Raw genomic sequence first — 23,244 nt, forward strand, 5'->3', positions numbered from 1 at the left:
TGATTTATTTGTGCAGAAGCTGGTGATTCCGTTATAAGTGTGAAAAGCACACATCACTCGAAGACAACAGGAAGAAAGTTCACTGTAGTTCATGACATGGTCAATCGTCATACCTGTAGGACAATTTAAACTACTCAAGAGATACGGGAAAGTCACTAATGACACAACAGGAAAATTCAGTAACTACAAATGACTACAGGTTTACTTACTATGCCCTACTTTATTTTTGCTATATTCATACCAGGGAATAATCTAAAACTTTTTTACAGTTAAAATCAAGATTTTGTAGGTTTCTAGGTAGGTTTTTAAAAAAGAAAAGCAATAGATGACGACACTGCTTCCAGAACATTACCTCTGTGGTCCTCTGGAGCTCCTCCTGCAGTGTGTTCTTGCTGTGCTCTGTGTCCTTCAGTAACACCTGTCAAATAAAAACCATAATTCCAGAAAGATAAACTGTTTAATAAGCCTTAAACTTAATTTTACCAAGGCGATGTGAGAAAATCAGACCATATATATAATTTTTGGTTGCACTGTGCTGTGTGTAGATTTTTCACTTGCCTTTAATTGTTTCATTTGCTGCTGAAGCTGTGCAACCTCAGACTGAAACTGTTCCAGGTTGTCTGTGCTGCATGGCCTTTCTGAATCATATGTCTGCAAAATAGAAGGGACATTGGATATGCCTTTTGTCAATAAGCAATAAAACAACGACAAATGACTTAAAATCTTAAAAGTGGAGTAACCAGAGAGTTTATGTCAGCAGAATGCCAATGTTTTGTTTGTCACAGTTTTTCAGTGCTAATTAATTCCATTAAAGAAGTACCAGGACAAATGTGCCTAAAAACCCACAAGCCTACAGTCATTATAAAAAAGGCTTAAGTACTTAAAAGAAAGCTTCAACGGTTCAATTGACTGAAACCTTGCGATCTTCTCCTCCAACAGTGAATAAATCCATGTGAAGAGGTGAACAGCAGCGGTTAGATAACACATTGTGCCGCAGTCCAGTCTGCTCCACTGAGGGCTGCAGGCCAGCCTGCTGGGGAACCCGGCACTTACAGGCGAATGGAAGGCTGACGTGTCCATCAGACTCGCTGCCTCGTGGTAAGAGAAGAGAAACGGCCCCTGAGCCAGACCCGCTTCCTCAAGTTTATCCTGAAGAACATCTCTGGTGGCTTCCACGAAATCTGCCCGACAAACACAAATCACTGTTATGTGCTCCCATAGTTGAAACTGTCTAAAGCCGCAAGTTGATTTTTCAGATACAAGGTAGTGGATACATTCATGCATTCACTGTAATAAAATGTAACTGTTTGAACAGAATTCTGAAGTCATCTCAAAAGATTTTGAGAAACAGGTTTTATGCTGAGAAGTAAACATGGGGAGGTCATGACTGAGAGGGGTATGTGGGATATACTGTGATATAAACATTTTACTGTATATATTTCTCCCTCAAGTAATTTTCACTGTGACAGAAATATTCTTCTTACACATCAAAAATAATACAACAGATACATCATGTTCCATGCCTCCTTTCTACTGATCATTTGTTATAACATTCTGTGATGAGCGAGGCTGTAAATGATCATTCCTTTCTGATCCAGCCTCACCTCCGAAGGCCACTGTTCCCTGCGGATCTGTTGTCAGGCTCTGTCTTAACTTTCTCCTTCCCTCTTCTGGAACGTCTAGTCCCAGATATATTAGCGCCTGTTTAAAAAAAATGCAACAACAGAATATTGACTTGAACAAGGCATTTCTTATACTTGAGCACCTGGCTTACAGTGGACATTTTAAACCATTCCCACAAGATGGCAATACAACATCAGTGATTTTCAGCAGAGCTGGTTCGAATCACTATGCTTTTACATGACAGAGTAACAATATCGTGTTGACTGCGTAGGCCACCATTAACAGACGCAAGATCTGCATAAAGGCTAACAGAATCTCTGTAAAGCATGATTTATGAACATATACCATTTACAAAGATCCACTATACCTCTTTTCTTTTCAAGGGACTGAATTTGCCACTCATGATTACTTTCAAGGTTTAAGGTCATTTTTTCACATTTACAAATTAATTTTTGTTAACATTCAAAAAATATTTGACTATCTTCATGACCATTGCACATTCATTTAACATTAAAATGTTCTCTTCCAAGACATAATCCTTTTAATGGCCTGGTAGATTAGGGTCAGATACTGGATTAGTTGGATCAGATTAAATCAGTGCTAAACAAACGAATCATGAAGAAAAGCAGACAGCATGTGAAATATATTGTACTTGCGACATCTTTTCCTACGCAGAAGAGCATCTGTAAAATAACTCTGAATTGATTAATTAAAAAAATATATTTTTAATAGGCAAATGTTATTTGAAATTGAGCTAAGAATTTGTGATTAAATCTTAGAACTTACCAGATCTAATTTTTCAGTCTTCAAACGAACATGTGGGTCAAGAGACACCTTTGGTTTTGCTAACGCAGCTTCCTTCGGTGATGGAGCTGACCCTGGAGCACGAAAAAACAAGTTAAAACGTTTGCAAGCAGCGCTCATTTTCTATAACCAATCTCTGATCACTGATGTCCATTTAATTCATTAGATTTCCTGAAAAAATATCAAGTAACTGATTTACATGGATACACTGAAAACGTCACTCAGTCCATATTAAAATCTTACGAGATCTTATGTGATCCGTCCATTTTAGGGTCGCAGGGGGCTGGTGTCTGTCCCAGCAAGCAACAGGTCCAAGGCAGGACACACCCTGGATGGGACACCAGTCCATCGCAGGACAGACACACTCACACCAGGGCCAAGTTCCCCAGAATTAACCTGCCACTATGACTCTGGACTGTGGGAGGACGCTGGAGCCTAGAGGAAACCCGCAAGAGTGTACAAACGCCACACAGATACTGTGGCACCCAGGTCCAGAACTGAACCCAGGGCCCCAGCGCTGTGAGGCAGCAGTGCTGACCACTGCTCCACTGTGCCAGTACATGCATTTCAGCTCATCTGAGTTCTGTGTTTATGTAAACATCCTGAAATAGCATCAGAGAAACAAGCCCAACCTATTCTGGAGGTACCCACCTGATATATTCTGGAGGTGCCTGCCAAAAGAATATTTGTTAACCTTTTTTTTTCTGCTAAACCTCAGTTGAAGTTCCACTGTGACAGATTAAAGTGTGCTGTGGACATTCGACTTTTGGGAGGTTTTGTTTTACACCAATGAGTGATCTATCGTGATTAAGGTGGAAGTTGTTCTGAACACTCAATCTTTCCAGCTTCACACAACCGTACAGACTCCTGCGAATCCTTGTGAAATAGTTAATCTACTGGAACCGATCCCAGGCAGACAGGAGTATGCTTAATTTTGATCCAAGAGAACAGGTGGCACTAGGAATTCATGTACTAGCCTTTCACCCCTGGAACAGTGTGTTTAAGTTAAGCTTTGGATTCAAAGGCAAAATGTTTTACAAATTATTTTTAAATATATAGATATTGAAACATCCCCAAAATTAATGCAATGGCAGGCATTGGGAAATAAAAATTAAGCAACAGTATGTGAAGATGTAAAGAAAAACAAAACATCAAAATACTTGTATTGTCAAGCTCATTTGAAGACGTGTGTTGGGTTGGCTCTGTCAATCCCTTGAGGGCACGAGATCAAAGAACAATAAAATTTAGGTTCATTCGGAAGATTTGCTCACCAAAACAAGCCAGAGCTCAGGAGCATCTGAGAAGAAAAGGAAACCAGTGTCTTGAACAACATGTCTTTCTATTTGGTTTTCTTTAGGAAAGTATTTTTTTATGTGGGAAGAAGAGGCACTGAATTCAGAGCAGCACATCCAACCAAAGAGACCCAGGGAGAAAAGAGTGTCAAGTCCTCCATTCGCTGGAGGGAGAGTGATGAGCAACCCAGGACTGGAACTACAAAACATATTACAAAATCTCTTTAATGAGATTAAGTCTTAAAGTAGGGAGTGGAGCTTCATTATATTAGCATCAGCTGCTTACATTATCAGTACACCAGTGGCAGAACAAAATCAGGTGAGCAACCTCAGCACAATCATAATTTGCAAAGGAGGAAGAACAAGCTTGATTAATTATATGAACTACCACTAGGTTTTGAGAATGGACAAGAACTGATTTCCCCAACCAAAGAAGTGTAATGAGAAACAGATGAGGAAGAACAGGAGTGCTTGTCTGGCCAGGGAGTCTCACTCCACTGCCCTTGGAAGCCACAGCTGGATTCCACTAAGCAGAGAGTTTGCTTGAAGGTATGGAAATCCTCAGGTCACAGAAAAGAAGCAACTCTATTCCAGTATCTGCTAAGAACTGCTAAGACAAACCTTGGATTTCAGTCAGCAGTGAGAGAGAGCTGGAGATATAAGGGACAAAAGAAAGACCACAGAGCAAACAGGAAGGGGGACCACAATCCTTTGGTAGAATACACATTGCATACCTAAGATGAGTGCACAATGGGAATTCGTGAAAGAAAGTCAAGGGAAAGCAGTTAAGAAGCTTACAAGAGAAGCACACCTCTCAAGTGGTTAAATCAAGTGAAATGTCCTGTATAGTCAATAAACTGCCCAACAGATGGAGCATGAAGGGGAAGCTGCCGTTATGAATCAGGATTCTGGAGAGAGCCTTGGAAAGCAATCAAAGACTTTAGGAAATAAAGTGAGCTGCACCAGCACATGTAAAAGGATTAAGCCAGCATTCAGGATTAACAGCAGGATCTTAAACACACAAAGAATAACAGCCTTTGCAATTCAATGACCCCCCAACAGCAAGTGGTACTGGAGCAATAGCCAGAGATGAGGCTCGTAGTACTACATGAACGGCAGGGGAGATGCAAGATGGAGGACAAGAGAAGATATCTCTTTTGTTTCTTCAGGCCTTAATGCCAGAATCCGTATGAAAGGCAACACTGAAGGGGGACTAAAAGCAGGACAGAGAGAGAGTAGAGCAGCTAGGAAAGCCCATGAGATGCGCATGGGAGCAACAACCAGGCTGAGGGCTGGCAATGGAGCAGCTGAGGAGGCAGATGGGTTCCCTGCTGGAGTGGGGTGGGAGAGGGCCACGCTGATCAATCAGGTGGCTGTGCGTTCGGAGAGACAGGCAACAGAGAGCAAGCAGGCAGACAGAAAGAGAACAGCAGACAGGAGGAGGTGAAAGCCAGAGCAAGCCATGCAGACGGGCAGCGCATTGTAACAGCTTGACGCTTGAGGGGTAGTGAGCAGAGTGAAGCTTGACTTGTATTGATTGATGTGGCGATGTGTACAGAACGTAGTGAGATGGGGCGGCTTGTCTTTATTATTTTTTATGTCTTTATTGTATTTATTATTAGGAACTCCAATTCCTTTACCCTGCTTCTAATTTGAGTATCTTCTAATGCAAACACAGGCACGAACTTGCCCACTCATTCATTCATTTACTATTTGAAGCCTATACCGTAGATCTCTCTCGGATGGCAGATATACCTTTAAACAAAACATCTCGAGAAATCATTTGTTTTTCAAAATAGCTCAGAGGAGGTCAATTTATTGAAACCTGTGGAAGGTTTGCTATATACACTTGCAAGCCCCTCTTTGTAGCGTATTTCATTAACTCCAAGATATGAGAAAAATAAGTGGGGAAAATGTCTGAATGGAACATCGTGCCGTTCTATTAAAACTGTATATTTGACAGTATGTTTGCAGTGCTCAGTATCTTTCCCTTTTCACAACGTGTTGGATTCAGTGTTTTGGTGTGGAATGCTACAAGAAGTTAATTTTCTTTTAGGGAGCTGGTAACTATAGCAACATGCAATCTGCCCGTACTGATTCCCATTGCATTGACGAGAGCATAATGTGCAGTAAATCACTGTCTTTACCAGTCATTCTGCGCAGTAATGAGGTGTGATAATACTTTTATCTGTTGCACATGAAAAAATGTATTCCATTATATGCACTGAATTTTGACTTAAATTCTAAATACATTTTATCCCCACGATTGCCCTGAAGGGCAAATATAAGATTAGTTTCTGGTGGAGGAATGATTAAATTTTAACCAGAGATTCTGACTAATCCAGGATTTCTTTATACTATTTTTTGCGGAATCGTTGCCATTCCAATGGAAACGGATTTTCTGTACAACGGAGTAAATTCTCTGAATGACTTCTTGTGTAAGGAATGTTGATACAGGTTTGCTGAGAGTGACATTTACTTAATAGGCTTTAAGAAGCACATTTAAAGCTCATGAGTCAAACTTAATTTTCTCTCTGCTTTGATCATTACTTTCTGAGCTCACCAAATTTTCCAGTAACAATCTGTCTCTGTAACCAACAATTTCAAAGGCTTTTTAAAGACGTCCGTACCAGTAATTTAGATTGCCATACTGCAGTGGATCACCAATTAAATAATCAGGATTAAAACATGTTAAACATCTTCCAAACCAAGCTTTTAATAATTTTTAAATTAAGCATGTTTGATAGCTTAAAAAGAGCTATTGATGTTACTGCTGACATAGCCACTGAGAATTGAGGTTTGATAGAACAAATCAGAACATGTAACATCAAGGTGATATAACACAAAAGCCAGTCAGCATGACAGAAACTGTAAAAGAGGTGGAATTTGGATACTAGGGTTTTTCTGTGTGGTTGTCAAGAGACCACTACATTGATGCTACGACTTAAAATTAAGAGCTTGGTTTTCAACAAAACGTACAAAATGCAAAACAAATTATTTGAATATATTACTGCGCTCTACACTACAGATGGATGAAGTCACATACAGTAAGATGCTGAATTCAAACTGCTCCCCTCAGTTTCGGCTAGAGTTCAGTGTTCAAATAAAAACAATGAAAATCATGTAAACTGCTTCATATAATTAAACATGGTGACCTGCCAGGAGCAGAGCCTGGGCATCACTGACTGTATTACCTGAAACATGTATGTCTGGGGCACAGGAGTCAGGCGATGATGAAGGCACAGACAGTGGATCTTCCTGTCGGGTCTGGAGAGAGGAGAGCAAACTGTTGTTGACTGTCCTTCTACAACATTAAACGTTTTTCATCATTTGTATTCAAAACTAAAAATTCAAAAAATGTTCATGTTTAAGTGTTTAACTGAACATTTGAAAATCAGAGAATCTCACACCTGCCCCACCTGTCAGTACCTGGGTAATCAGAGCGAATTCTGCCATTTCCTTTTGAAAGCCCACTGTGAAAACATCTGACTTAAATGATCCCAAGGTGTTATGAAACTCAAAGCAGGCTTTCCCGAATGACAGAAATGCTAAAAGAACAAATATAAATACCGCTCTCTGAATAAATAGTTGGCACTTTTGAATAGCTCAACCTCACCTCAGGAGATCTCACATGGACTCTCAATCGACTGGAGCTGTATCCATTCCCTGCATTCCTCTGAACACCATTATGCATGGAATTACTGCTGGATAAGGACCCTTTTCCAGGAATAAAAGCTATTTCCACAGTTCCTTCTTGCCTTGGAAGAAAACAGAGTATTTGATCAGACAAGGTCAACTTGCACAAATAATGAATGTTTCCCTTCAGTGTTAATGCATGTTTGAACAGCTAAATGTTCCACAGTTAAAAACTGTGGGTTCCTGAATTCAGTAAAGGCCTCTGATCAGAGAATAACCTGGTTGAGACCTGACATCCTCAGACTGCTTTGTGAACCTGGGTTACATGATTACGAACTGCTAATGGGACTCCAAGAGTCAATATACCAACAATATATGACGCCTGATTTTAAAGTCAGTAGCTTCATCGCACAACATTGTATGTAAAGTGTTACAGCAATCTTTTACTTTTCCGTTGTAGCTCTGGTGTTGCTGAGTAAGTAGCAGCCTCTCAATTTCAGCGCGTGTATACAACATGGGGTCTACATTTTAGCGTGGCAGTTAGTCTTGTTCTTCAGACGGAAGGTCAGAACATAAATAAAATAGCAAAAATAGCGTACAAGAAATACATTTTGTGTTGATAAAAGCTGTTGGATGACGCATGCAGCACTGACATCTGTTACGCGTAAATACCTGAATTTCACTTTGTTCAGTGTGCTCTTGGCCTCTTCATGTGTCACACCTATTAATGACTCCTTATTCATGGCAATCAGCTGATCCCCTGGTCTCAGCCTGCCATCCTGTAAGAGATGGCAAGAAACATATTATCTTCTGTATGTGCACAGAGTAGCAATAACTTTTTCAGGACGCAGGGATTTCTGAAGTTAGCCAAAGCTTAAATTTCTGTAATGTGACGGTAAATTACAACACCTGCGTATATCAGTTGGCGGCCTTGCAATGTGAGTGTGACTAACACAAACTGCTACGAAGGCCCTAAAAGTTAACATGAGCCTTAAATATCATTGCATAGTTTTCCAAAACTTAGTGGAGAGGAGGTGTGCTATCACATCATAAGGAAAGTAAGAGATACCACCTGGATTTTTTTCCTTGATGCCAGCAACGCGCTTCCATAAAAACTGCTACTGGAGTGTAGACCATTAATGACAAATACATATACAGCAGCACATGAAGTGTCTCACATATTGTTATCAATGTTTTACTCTAACTCTCACCTAGGTGATGTCAGTTTACAGTCATTACTCAGAGCTCATCTTAAAAGCAGAAAAAGGTGTTCTGAAAACAGAATTGCACATGACCTGAGGTTTTTTGGTTGTGTTGTTTGTTCATGTGATGCCAGCCATGCCATGCGATGTGATGAATGAGTTTTACAGAAAATAGTAAGATTCTGTAGGCCGTTAGTCATTTAATAATCTCCAAAAGACTCAAAACTAGGACCACACCAGTTGTGTGTGTCTTTGAGTCCATTTCTTCTTTATAGACAGGGTCCATAACACCAGATCCTTACACCAGACAGAATGACCCTTTCAATTAATCTGAATTTCACAGAAGTGAATCAAGATAAATGACACACAGTACAGGGATAAGGGAATAAAACAAATACGGCGCAGAAGAATATTCTGCAGCTCTAAACTACAGAACGCTGGGCTTTTAAAGTTGGCTGTGAGATACAGACACTCTCTGGAAGCGCTGCATTACTCTGAGACAGCTGTGCGAAACAAGAGGGATCCGGAGCGGCTCCGCAGCATGTCTTACCTTATGGCAATCTCCCCCCGACAGGATTTCCTGTATGAAGACAGCAGGCCCATCAGGTCTGTTTGAGCCTCCGCCGATGGTGATGCCCAGGCCTGAGGATCTCGACACTGAGATCAGCTGAATAACTCCTTCACCGGGGTGACTGCAACACAACACATTCCCCTTCGTTACAATATGATACATATGTCTGCAAGGTATTAAAGACAAAGCCATTCGCCTTCTTGGAGAAACTATTAGATATATTTATTCATATTTTATATGTTTTCAGTTATATTGTATATTGTATATTTTTCATTATTCACGAGAAAAATACAATGTATTGTTTGCAGTTTTAGGAGCCATTAAAAAAAAACAACTGACAATCTAGCCTAGCACATAAACAAATAAATATGTCATTGTCATCATTTCTATTTCACCAAATACAAAATGTGTTGATTGTTGTATTAACTATCAGGAAGTGTACATTCCGTTACTGTGCAATTGAGCTTGTGGTATTTAGCATTACTAGTCGACTGCTGTAGCTCTACATTGCTGTCCCAGTTTCAATAAATACTGCAGCTTTTTTATGCTTGGTGAAACAAATTTGTTGCAAATTTTCTAAGCATGTGGATGACAGAACTTCTTACACCTTACTGCCACTTATTTATTCAAAGTATCAGAATTTTAGTGGTTACTAAAAAATGAAAGATATCACGAATCAATGTTTAAATGGATATAGGTCATGTCCAGAAAGTGAGGACAAATATGTGCAAATAACTTTGGTTGGGAGACTGACACAGAACAGATTATTAATTATTATTTATTAATCATCTGTATTAAAATTTGGTCTGTTTCAAATTCTCAGATAAAAACATTCTGCTTCCTGCATTAACTATCAAACGAGGCCGGAGCCCCTCGGTCGAACCCGAGTGCGAAGGGCGCTGCTGTACCTGAGGGAGCGCAGCAGCGGGCCGCTCTGAGAGCCGGCGGGGCTCAGGAGGAGCGGGCTCTGCGACCGGGACGAGGACCCCGAAGACGTGCTGTCCAAGTATCTGCCTGCTTCACAGGAAGGGGAATCAGGAGTCAGAACACATGCTTGCTGTAAGTTAGGTAAGCCCAGCATTTCGCAGATTCTAGACAGGTATGATGGTGGTCAACGTGAAAAAAAAAATAAAAGGATAGTCTGGATTTTTCACAAAACCATTTCTGTGGTATCATACAGCAGTACACATGCAGAGGTGAAACAGTTGGATGTCTTTGAAAGTCTATGGCGAACTTATTGCTTAAATGGCACTTAAGTTCCATCTCAGATTTCTCAGGACTAGAACTATAGATTGTTGACTATACTGGGCCAATTAAGGGAGTCTGTAAGTCTCTACAGAATACAATTATGGAAACGTCATCACAGAGAATCATGAAATAGACATTTAAATCTGTTACATTGCCTTTTACTTATTTTTAATGAAAAGACACACAGCAGTAACTAGATACACCACTAGAGGACAGTATAATTAGCTTTATCTTGACCATAGTTTTCCATACTATCATATTTTGAAGAGTAAAACATTGTATGACAAGTGTGAAATAAAGATAAAAGTTTTGTGTGTAATTTGTACATATATTAATAGTATTTGACATAAATACTGGCCAGGTTTGGCAATACAGCTGCTGAGTGGAACATTATTTCATCTGATTAAGGAAACACATGTTCTACAAGCCAAAATAACGTCCTTTCAATGTGTGAATCACTGCAACAGTACGTTGTAAATTCTTAAGAAAGATTCTTTAGAAAATTAAAATATGCTACTAGCTTAATCTTTCTAATGAGGAAAAAAATACTTGACCACCCTATGCTTATAATAATGGAAAAATAATGAAAGAAAATATGTATACTGTACTTTAATAGAAAACAATAGTTTATTGCAGTACTGAAATATAGTACTTACAATAAGTATGTCAATGTTTGTGCCCTATAGAAAAGCTATATAATTATCAATATAATATGAAAGTCTCCTTAAAAGCTAATGGCATACTGTAGATCTCAAACAGATGTGTTCACAGTTGAATACTTCAGTATTTTTTGTGTACAGGTTTTTGTGACATGTCCTAGCCTGTATTGCACACACTTACAGTGCACAACCATACTGCAGGTCGTAAGCTTTTGTCCTCTGGTTTTTTGCTGCACAGCTTAATCCAGCACTAACAAGTCCACTTTATCTTCTCAGAACTGCCCTGTCCAAGCTGAAGTGACATGACAGCACAATGGATATTCCCTGAAAGACAGTGGACCCAGAACCTCCAAGGATGCGCTGAACTGTTTCCTTTTGCTCCTGACACTACATCTGCTTTCAGCTTTGGCATCAAAGCCCTGAAGAGCACTGATCCGAGATAGACTCCCCAAAAGTCACCAAGCTCCCCTGTTGCCTGGAGGAGAGGCAAATTATTAGGCCTTGGCCACCTTTGAGCTTGTGTTCTCCAGGAGGTTTTGTCAATCTCTCCTCCAAACCTAATGTCCATCCATATTTTTACTGATTGTTTCCATAATTATTTATATTCTGTTCTTATCTTATCTTATTGAGCGTGTGATCATTTCATACCTAAAGGGAAATGTACACCTGCCCAAATATATACGACCACCAACCCAGATGCTAAATTATCACATGCTTTACAAGTAATGGGTGTAAGAAGTGCTGACTTGCTGCAAAGGGCACTATACCAAATACAAAATGACTGAGATGAAAACTGTTCCAGTAGTAAAATACAATATAATATCTATATATACAGTAGATAGCTCAGGACTGAAGGAGCACCTACCATGCTGAATTGGGGAACTTCGGGCCGAACCAGTGTTGCTATTGGAGCCATATTTTTCTAGCAGTTCAGCAAATTCTCTCCTTTTAAATGAGAAACAAAAAAACAGATCAACCCCTTTTCCCCAGTTTGAGTCTTAGATTCTCATGTATAATGTAAAACACAGGTATAAATCTCTTGATCTGCAACAGGCAACAAAGCCCGTTACTTCCTTAAAAGTAGTCCGGCTCTTGAGTGGTATTATTTCATACCCTCCCCAGAGACAGGAGGGAACTGAGCTGATCATTCTTACAAGGTCGTGGCTTCAGTAGAATGAGATCGAAAAAAAGGGCAAGAGAAGTCAAACACCATATAAATCTCCACCATATTTAGGAGGTTGAATTTGTTGGACTCACTGAGCCTATTTAAGACTGTGCATGATGGGAACTACTGTGCATTTGGTAACCATAGACACATGGAACTGTAGCACAGAACAATCAGATAATTGGGTTTGTAACACGCTTCTTCATGGCCAGATATTGCTGAAAATCGTTACACCAGTCAAATAAATATCTCCAGAATAAAACTGCAGAAGTTCCCATGTTCAATGCTGTAACACAATCAGCTGTCAGAAAAATACTTGAATTTAAAATAACTCAGTCCGGGTTTTCCAGAATTCCTTTTAACCACGCTAACCTCTTGAGGATAAAATGAGGCCTTATGAATCTACGACCATTTGATATTCACGTTTCTTAAATGTAGTTCTTATCCATGGTTACCTTTTGTAACAGCAACCATGAAGTAGCCACGCTTTACAAGATCATTCTAACTTTGGACACCAAACTTTTATGTGAAATGGAACAGCAAACACAAAGAACTGCAAACTTGATATCATCTCCTGAGAGATCTTAACCCTTGACGGAACCAGACACACTGCAGGATGACTGTCAATAGGAGCAGATGAGAGAGCTCACTCTGACCAGGACAGTACTCATGTGCTCAACATGTGCTCAGCCTGCCGCAGAGCCACTGGTACTGTCATTGACTGCCAGGCTCAGGAAGTGCACTCACCCTCAGCTGCCTTGAGGACCCGATGTGTTAAAAACAAAGTAAAACACGAGGTCTTGGACTTCAATTACACAAGTTTGATTTTTCAAAGTTTCAAATGGCGAAAAGCAAAACACCCAAGTTTGTAAGCAGTCACTAACACCCCTTTGAAAAACTGAAATGTAAAACAAATGCCTCAGCTACTGATAAATGGAAATTTATCCTCTTATTTTCCAGAGTCTATTTTGAAATCAATTTTACTTTAATTATCTGATACCATTTAATAAGCAAGTCTTAGAAATAAGGATTTTACATATAGTGCTTCCCAGGTTAAAACATAATTTAATCACATCAACGGTGGCTTACCCTTCATTTATTCTAAATATGGAAAAGGACATTTTTAGAAGATTATCTGGCACTTTTAAATGCAGTATTAAAGCCATTAGTAATTACATCCTTTTTTACCAATGAGCCCTCCGAACATGCTGGTTCGTTTAATTGGGCTGGGTGGGGTGAGAGGGTCCAGAACTAATCGAGTGCTGAAACGCAGGGTAATCAAGAGAGCCTGAAAGTCTGTTTTAAAAGCTCTTAGCTTGTACCCCTTTAATCTCCGTGATTTTGAATGAACTGGTTTAAAAATGTATTACATCCATCAGATCTGAATGGATGGAATAAATTCAGTGACTAAGTCCACCAACAAAAATCCATTTTTTTGCAGATTTTACTTCAAGGTGGGAATCAGTTTTCAGTCTCATAATGAACAAATAATTGACTGCATGTCAGAAGGTATCACTCCTCACAATAGCTATGAAAATCGGTTTGGAAATCCAGGGCATTGCATTTAGTAATTGCTTTGAAAATGTCTAAAAAAATATTATACTACCTCTGCCTCATCTTTAAAACTGAAAAATGTGTCCCTTATTTTAATGTGGATATTACATTAAAATAAGGGACAGGTTATGGGAACATGTTAAATGTAATGGGCACGTACTGTATTTAGACCTTGGATTCCTCTCTTAAACAAGAGTGAAAACACAACAATAATAAATTCTATGAATTTGCTTCATTACTCTGCTCTCCTCCCCACTGATAGCTGATGTGTGGTGAGCGTTCTGGTGCACTATGGCTGCTGTCGCATCATCCAGGTGGATGCTGCACATTGGTGGTGGTGGAGGGGAGTCCCCATTACCTGTAAAGCGCTTTGAGTGGAGTGTCCAGAAAAGTGCAATTATTATTATTATTATTATTATTATTATTGAATCTGGGTATTTTTGAAAACTGCATGCATCTATATCCTCTTTGACTATAATATATAGGTCAGAAGAACATGCATTTCCCCACACAGGCAGTTTCTGCTACAAGCCATGCCAATAGTGCTGTTTAAAAATAGAGAGGAAATTCCCTGCACACAGCCGGTTACTTCTAGTGTATCCATTCAGCCAGAACAAGATATTACACTTCTGACCCAAGGTACCTGCGTAGGCTGTCGGGTACATCTTGCCTTAAATGAATGTAATCTGCTGATCCAGAATCTGAATGCCTCCACAAAATGACTCTAATAGAATGTAGTTGAGATTCAAGTCGAATTTATCATGTTGTGGCTTATCCCCCACTGGCCTCTGGTCTCTGGTTGGGACTGAACTACCCTGGGTAGTGCTTGAAGAAGATCCACAAAACATACAATCTAAGCATGTTCACACCAGGGAGGTATTTCACAAAGCGAGATTACTCAGCCAAATAACGTTAGTAAATACAAAAGTCTGGTTTTTTTCTGTTCCATGAAGCAAGACTGAATTGCTCCTGGTTTGTCAGGCTCACTCTTGCTGGAATGCTGAGGAGCAGCTTTTGCAAAGGCAGTCAGTCACATCTGTCAGTCTGTGCCGGTTGCCAGGGAAACATGTTCTACAGGAAACCTGAACCACCTGGCAGCAATGTGCAATCATGCCCACCTCGGGTGTTTCAGGGTATTTAAGGTCTGCTTGGATCATACTTGGGGCTTGGTATAGAGTTTGCTTCAACCTCAGCTTTGTTCCTAGCTCTGTTCTTTTATGTGCTGCTTCATATTGAATATTTAATCCCTGTTTCACCTTGATCACTTCTCTGGATTTGTCCGTTCGTGCTTTGGATCTATGTGATTCCCCTACTATGAACGTTGTGCTTTCGCTGTCTCTCTGGCTTTGAACCAATCTTGTTACTGACCACAATCCTCATTGTGTTTGCTTGCACCAGTTCCTGCCTGTATTCCCAGCTCACTACCACTGCTGTTTTCAGCTTCCCTCTTTAGTGTCTCTTACCCAGCACATGGGGTCTCACAGGTGACACTGACTTTCTGGTTAAGAGCACATTTCGCTGACCAGTCCGTCTCCAGCAGAAAAATGACAACACCTTTCTTTAAGGATCCAGAGCATTATGAATAGAGAAGTTTAGAGATTGCCAAGTCTTTGCTGGTAAGCTGGTTTAAAGCCAGAAGAATATTGTACCTCTCCTCTCTAAGCCTTTTTCTTGTTTTCCTGTGCAGAAACATCATACATCCCATTTCCTCACGCAGCTCGTACTCCAGACCTGTCCCTCATAAGAAGAGGCACATATGAGCTATATGAGCTATAGCTGCTCACCTCGCTTCTTCATCCCTGGCAATATGAAGGCGCATGTGATTGGTAGCTGATGCAGCTCTGAGGATGTCCACCGCCCTATAAAATAGGAATGAACAAAGCTTTTTTGCTCTGACACTGAAAGGGATCACAATTTACAGTGAAGCCTTAATTAAATATCATTCTGCATTATGAGCTAAGTGGATCTATTGTATATTTTAGATAACAATGCTGACATACAGATCTGTACCGTGGCGAGGTACAGTACAGTTCAAGTAAAAATAACTGACAAATAGAAAAACATATATTATTCAGTTACGGGTTCAACTACAATGATAATTATTCATTCCAAAAGGAAATTCAAAGTAAATTAATTTATTATAAATGTAATTTACTTGTCAACACTGTGAGAAGTGGAACATCTTAAAGGCTTTTTTTCAATCCATAGTTTATAGGATCTGAAAGTGGTCTAAACTTACTTTTCGCTTGTCACTCCAATTAAACTCTCCCCATTCACTTCCAAGATTTGGTCTCCAGGCTGAAGATGCCCTGAAGTATTGAATTAGGAAAAGATATAACATAATGCAAAAAAACTTAACAGCTACGGACATTTCAGAACAGGTCATTATTACAGTATATCGATGATTTGCAAGTAAACATTACTTAGAATTTTTAGAAGCTTCTAGGAACAAGAAGAATACAAGCAGACTTTTAGATGCAGTTTTCCTCTAACTCCTCAAATGAATTGCAGATTAATGGAACATTAACCTTTCCCATCCACTCTCACAAAGTTGTGTATTTGTGTATTACAGCTCTGTAAACTGTCCAAGAATAACAGGGCACCAAATGGGAATGGGCTGCCAGTCCATCACAAGACCAGTTTAGAGAAGCCAATCCACCTAGTCAGACTGGCTTTGGAAGTTGTGAGAAAATTGGAGCACCAGACAAAAACCTCCACGAACACGCAAATGTTACACAGCAGTCTGGAATCAATCCCAGGATCCAATTATTTTATAGAAAGCAGTGCTAACCACCATATGACTGCGCCAGTCGCATTCAAATTATGTGTACATCAAAGAATTTTGTGACATAAAAATAATCCTGGGATAACGTAATACAGCGTTTGAACTTTATCTGTTGCACATTTTTTAGTGTGAGGCACTAGTGTTATGATTATCATTGATAAGGGTGGGGTTATCAACCTTTTCAAGTGTTATACTCCGGACAAAAAACAATTTATCATGTTAAAAGAGGTCACAGTGAAGGTTTTCCTTGGTTTAAAAACTTTCTCTTTTTAGCTAGCCCGGTTACAGTTACACAAGAAAACAGAAAGAGCTCAAGAGATATGTAGAGTTATCATTATAAATAGAAATAAATGTTCTTTCTCTATCTTAGGTAAACAGATGTGTTAAATTCTGCAAACACGTAGGACTGGACACAGGAGACGAAGGGAGGTGGGGGTCTGGATCAAACTACTCATGAGATCCTTGGATGAAGAAGATATTACAGCCTTTCCTCTGTTCTTATACTCTCACATACTGTAGTGTGTTCCTCATCGTCAGGCCTGAAAGACCACGCCCTGCTGGATTCCAATTATCATTAGATCTTAAGAAAATATTTTTACAATTAGGAGCCAATGTCACTTTTTTCAAGACCAAAACTGTAACACTCAAAGGATGGTTAGCTTAGCAAAAGGCTGCTACATTGTAATTACACAAGGAAGGTGAAGAACAATCCTTTGGATGTGAAACAGCTCCTGCTGAAGATGGCTCTGGAGCAGTAACATGATGATACATACGATGGTGAGTAAGGAGTTTAGGTTGAAAGTGTCTATTATATTACTAGTTAATATTAGTATTATTGATGGATGAATCGTGGATGCAATATAAAATCCTTAGATGATTTATTTCAGTGAAACCAATTGCATGCAGTGAACTGGTTATATGGCTATAGTGTGTCTCATAAATTTTGCTTGTACCAATCAGCAAAATGATTTAAGTCACAATCAGCAAAAGTGATGAAACATGAATGGATTTTTCCCCACATCTCCGGAATCTGAAGACAACACTTAAATTTAAAATAAAAAGAAATCAATCCACTTCTAATTTCCAGTGTTCAGGTTTTGCTGATATGGGATAAAAAACGACAACTGCAGTCTTGAGTTCTGAGCCATATGTATTGTTATGACCCAGGGGGATGACAAAGTCTAACAACACTTTCTGTTCGCACCTGGGTCGCACTGCTCAAGGTCTTATTCAAAGTGTTTGTCTAGCTGTAGGCACGTGATGATGATCACACACACGCACCTATCGAAGGCTGTTTCTGATGATACACCAAGGCTAATTAAACTCATGGTAAATCATTAGAGCCATAATAAAAAATGACAATTTATTGATATTTTATGACAGTGGCGCTGTAGTTAGCCTTGAGGCCTCCTGTCTGTGTGCATGTTCTCCCCATGTTGGCGTGGGTTTCCTCTGGGTGCTCCATGTCCCTCCCACAGTCCAAAGACTGGTAGGTTAGTTGGCTTGTGGGGAAACTGGCCCTGGTGTGAGTGTGTGTCTGGCCCAGCGCCCAGGGTGCTTCCTGCCTCGAGCCCGCCGTGGGTCGGGTCAGGCTCAGCTCCTGTGAGACCCTGAACTGGAAGAAGGGTTAGAAGATGGATAAAGCAGGAACATTCATCAGCTCAGAGCACAGCATGAACACCGGAGCAAAGGAGAGACGAGACGAAGAGGACAGGAAGACAGAGAAACGGAGAAGGAACATCACCATCAGACCATTCTTTCTTGGAGCTCCTGCATTTCCTTCTTGGACCTTTTTTTTCGGCGAATGGTTCTGCTTAAAGACATGTACAATCTGAAAGCAAGTCTAAACTCAAATGGGGACAATGATTCCTTTAGAAGTGGTTTTACCTTGTATTAAATATACCAGAGACTGTCATTTGCGACTGTATATTAAAAAATTCCATCTTCTCTTCAAAATCTGACAGGATAAAGAAAAATGGATTTGTCTTTTTCTAATATGTATGTGTTAATTTTCTAGATACTGCGTAATCAAAACTTTTCCATTATTTTTAATCATTTGCTTTATGTGAAAATAAATTGAGAGATTCTTTTTTTGGGATAAGTGTCATAATGCCATTTCTAAATGAGTCTTGTCCTCATTTGAGTTTAGACTTTCAGACTGCACGTCTTTGAGCAGCCCTGGCAAGATACTGTAAACTCTCTGTAGCCACACAAACACGAAGCCGCTCACAACAGAAAACATCCATAAAAGCTATGAGTAAAAAAATTCACACATTAGCAGAAATAAATGAAAGAGAGTCAACAAATCCTGCAAGTCAGCAGTATAAAAGCTGAGTGCTGAGATGATTCAGATTTATCAGAGCATGAGAGGGTATTCACTGCTGTAAGAGGAATTTGTAATGGAACAAACTTCAGGCAAAAATATAGGCAGCTTCTCAAACTCTTATGGAAACCAAATACAGACTTAATAGGTTTATAAATGCCCAGAATAATTGCTCTTTAGAACTGTTGTCAATTGAGTCACTAATTTTATGAAAGATAAAGTGGTGACTTCTTACCCTGTTTCTGTCTGGATTTCTCAGTGATACATGGTTTAAAGCCTTAATCTGAGATAAAGCACATTTGACTTTCAGATGCCTTGATTTACAATTATGTGATGAGTATTGCTCATCTTCCTTCATTAAATAAAGCCAAATATAATGTCCCAAGCAATTTAATTAAAACATGCTTTGATAGAAGGGACCGTCTAGAAATTATCAGTTGATGCATTTGCTGCAAGCTCTTTGAAAGTTAGTTTGAAGGACCATATAATAACCAATGTCGAACTTCAGAAGATTTATTTTTGTCTGTGTTGCACTCCACTCTTCAGAAATCAATAGCTAAGTAATGCAACACTAAATGGTAAAGGAAATGATGACATAAAATGAGCAGGAGGCTTTTATCAGTGTGCCTTTGAGGCATGCAAACAATCTTCACAACTGATTGCAAGTACAGTGCTGTCAGAGGTAAGACTTGGAAACAACTTATGTGTAGTTGCGATGTAGGTTCATTAAACTCAGATCACAGATTTAATGATGATTATGCGCTGTTTCAGAAAACTGTAAAAGTTGAAAAAATAGAATAGAACACAGAAAGTATCATAAAAAAGGGCAAACTGCTCATCTTAGCCATTACAACTATTTCAAGAAGCTTAACATCCTGGAGTTCAGTAAGGAGAAACCGCCGTGTCACAGGAATGAGGAAGGGAGGCCACACAAGGAAACACTCTGCACAGAAACATGACATCTACAGTCCAGTACACTGATGAGCACTGCTTACCATCACCTGAAGCAAGTCCACCAGGTAAGATCCTTTTCACATAAACACCATATTCTTCTCCAGTTAATTCCTTCACTCCTCCAATAACTTTAATTCCTGTGCAAATAAAAAATATCCCCCTTAGCATTTCTAAAACAAAAACCTCATGCAGAAAGCTATTATTAATTAATGACATTTATTCTTACATGTTAATTTATTACTACCATTATAAATGTGTGGCAGAATTGCTTTATTTTTTGTTGATGTTTAGTGAAGTCAAATGTCCCTGACCTTTAATATCGTTATACATGTGTATCACTTGCTACCCGCCCTGCTATTATACAAAATAGAAAAAAATATTGGACAGAAACTCAAATAAAACTCAAATAAAATAAAAAAATGCATAAAAACTCAAATCTTAAATTTACTTATAGTGATAACATTTGTATTGGTGATCATGAGATTAATATGCACGATAAGTATATAGCTTTAATTTGGGGTAACGTCTGAGCTCTTCATCTCGTTCAGGTTCGCAGGAGAGCCAGAACATATCACGCCAGGGCCCATTTTCCAGAAGCCGACTAGCCTACCAGCAAGTATGTGTCCTGAGGAAACTGAAGCACCCAGAGGAAACCCACTAGAATCTGGGGAGAACATGCAGACTCCACCCAGACAGCACCCCAGTAACGCCCATCGCTGCACCACCATGCTGCCCCATTCATTTGATCACACGAGACCAAAACACTATATTCAGCCCAGTGATTTCAAGAGGACACAAGTCATCTGACACATTCACGTCTTCTTTAAATCGTAGGCCGTGTTTGCATATCCTTTCAAGGCCATAATGTCTCCCAGGGGATAGAGATGGACGAGCTCTTACGGGAAATGTTTAAATCAAGTTACTGGTGCGAAATCCGGTGCGACAGGTTACTGAATCAAGAAGTGCACTTGCTTTTTCACAGAAAGATACTGAATGCTCATTGAGTGAAACTTTTGTGTGTTTTTGTCAAATGAGGTTAGTTTTATCTCCTATTAGGACTTGGTGAGGACTAGGCAAGGGCAAATAGGTCAACATGTTAGATTATTATATCTTAAGCGGGTTTACGTTTTTCACCGTACTGTAATTCTTCTCACAGCTTCCATTACAGTATGTCCACACAGCACACAATCTCCCTATTCTCACTGCTACACTGATCAGACCAATCAATGCTGTTAGTCAGCAACTGTCTTGGTCCTTGAAGCAATTACGTGTTCAAAGAAAGCCATGAGTCAGATTGCTCTGATTCATCTGGGACTTTAGCGACACTTCTCAAGAAGGCAGTTTTCACCATTTCTAGCTTTGTGGTCTCTGCTTCTTCATTCCACTCGTGTCTTCAAGGATAAATAGTGTCACCCCCAGGGTGGTGACTGCCACCCTTGGTCACGGAGATCCATGAGTCTCTGCTGCTTGCCGGTCTAACTGAGCTGGTAATCACTGGTGCTAATTGACTTTAGCTGATCAGCTTGCTCATTTAGAGCAACACATTGTTGCTCTAATGTTTGCCTGTTTATGCGCTAAGTCATGTTTAAGTCCTCAGTTTACAAACACATAACATCAAACATATGGTTTACACAACTTCAGCACATAGAACTTAATAAAATCTCTCAGTAAATTGCTTATTAAGGCTTCCTTCCTTATTTCTGTCTTATTTAATTTTATGCTGAATGACAGCATATGACACACCAGCAATGAGCATTTTTTTCCTTTTCCAAAGGTGCGGTTAGTCATATTTCCCACAGTACACCTGAATAAGAGCAGGTCTGAAATTGAGAAATTAACACAGGGTTGACAGCAACTCCAATCCCTTTCAACCTTTTCAAGAGCTGAAAACAAAAGATCAATAAGCCTGTGATTGCAAACAACTGGAGAAAAACTAAAATACGCCGTGATTATCCAGGAGCAGGTCTGGAAATCATCAGAACTACTTGTGCTGACAAGGTCACAGGACTGGGATTACTGGCTACTTTTCCTAGGATCATCAGGGGCCTGTGATCCCTAACTTATCTTTCACAGCTTAGCTGACACATCTTAACTCCTGGCATGTTTTTCCGAGCACCATGATATTCAAACTGCGGGGCAAAAACATGTAGCCGTTTCTCAGACTCAAACTGCAGCCTGGGAAGCTGAAGTATCTGAGCAGATCTGGACCTGTCTCTGGGTTTTGGATCTTCTATGATGAAGACTCAAGTGCTTTTGCTTTCACCTGCACAGCAGATCCTCACCGTTGTGTCGCTTACAGTATCATTAAAGCTTGTGTCTGGCGATACAGTAGTGTCTCTGAATGTGAAGTTTACCTCTTGCTCGCACACTGCTTCTGTACGTCCTTGTGTCCAACACTATTAACTCCGGCTGACATTTCCCACAGCCCTTCCTCACCCTTTACACCCGCCCCCTCTTCCATGAGAGATAATCTATTATTTTTCTCCCAGTGCCAGCTAAATTGCTCAGCTTGTCTGTTCTCATTTGTCATTACAAAGAGTACTGTTGGATTATCACTGTCATTGTCTGAATGAGGAACAAGTAAAGGTTGCTGATGCAGACACCCACCTGAAATGTCTGAATCAGAAATTCTTAACAAGTCAAAACACACTGTCCAAAATGGGTTCATACGAGCAATATCAGCATGAAAAAACGGGTTATTTGGAACTTTATCCTTAAGACCACAGTAACAGTCACTCACCTAATCCATTTTCACAGTCGGTGAAGTCCAAGGCATGAACAGCTCGATCCACTCCATAGGGCCCCATTAGTGTCCTGAGTGCAAACCAATCAGAAGAAAACAGAAAATTTGCATTTCACTTTCAAAACATGTCCATCATCTGGGCATATCTGAAAGAAATATTTGAGGACGTATTTGAGTTGAAAATTAATATCGTCATCATAGTCATTACTTAGTGGTATCTGTAATACCGTATTTGTTTAAAACACTCCCTTATCCAGAGTAACTTTCGATGCATACCTGAAAATGAGATTGTTCTTGTACAATACATCTGTGAGACTTACTTCAACAATCGTGAACTTACAAGATTTAAAAATGAGGTCAGCACAACCTTTGCTGTGGCAGGCAGAAAAAATCAACAGTATTCAGAGAGTATGGACACCAAGTAACAACAAAGGCAGCCCGATGGCAGGCTCTTCGTGTGTACAGTGAACAAGCACACCTGAACCGCAGTCTAAGGGCCAAGCACACACCAAAGAATGGAACCGAAAGCTGCAAGATGACCGATGATATCGAAACAGGGGAGCCTTGACCAAGCATCAGAACTGGACTGAGCAATTCTGGGCACTGCGATTAGATGACTCCACCCCTGAGGATCGAGGACAAGTAAATCTTTTATTCTAAATTGAAAAACAATTAATTAAACAAT

At 39.8% G+C, this 23,244-nt stretch overlaps 1 protein-coding gene across 3 annotated transcripts in view; it reads right to left on the reverse strand.

The window, feature by feature from the left end:
* The window catches only part of LOC102683334 (syntaxin-binding protein 4), a 44,382-nt gene that overhangs the window by 7,782 nt on the left and 13,356 nt on the right, over positions 1-23,244 (reverse strand). For 2 of the 3 annotated variants that reach the window (XM_015359773.2, XM_015359775.2), the window contains exons 2-16: positions 22,557-22,630; positions 19,858-19,953; positions 15,994-16,063; positions 15,539-15,613; positions 11,901-11,980; positions 10,037-10,145; positions 9,108-9,249; positions 8,028-8,134; positions 7,336-7,477; positions 6,914-6,986; positions 2,410-2,501; positions 1,605-1,701; positions 1,054-1,181; positions 559-651; positions 353-418 (exon numbers count right to left, since the gene is read on the reverse strand). In XM_015359773.2, coding sequence (XP_015215259.1) covers positions 353-418; positions 559-651; positions 1,054-1,181; positions 1,605-1,701; positions 2,410-2,501; positions 6,914-6,986; positions 7,336-7,477; positions 8,028-8,134; positions 9,108-9,249; positions 10,037-10,145; positions 11,901-11,980; positions 15,539-15,613; positions 15,994-16,063; positions 19,858-19,953; positions 22,557-22,630 — 1,444 coding nt within the window. The remainder of the gene's footprint in view (positions 1-352; positions 419-558; positions 652-1,053; positions 1,182-1,604; positions 1,702-2,409; positions 2,502-6,913; positions 6,987-7,335; positions 7,478-8,027; positions 8,135-9,107; positions 9,250-10,036; positions 10,146-11,900; positions 11,981-15,538; positions 15,614-15,993; positions 16,064-19,857; positions 19,954-22,556; positions 22,631-23,244) is intronic. The other variant, XM_015359774.2, reaches the window with a different exon arrangement.

Source organism: Lepisosteus oculatus, chromosome 19, assembly GCF_040954835.1.
Source record: "Lepisosteus oculatus isolate fLepOcu1 chromosome 19, fLepOcu1.hap2, whole genome shotgun sequence".
NCBI lineage: Eukaryota > Metazoa > Chordata > Actinopteri > Semionotiformes > Lepisosteidae > Lepisosteus > Lepisosteus oculatus.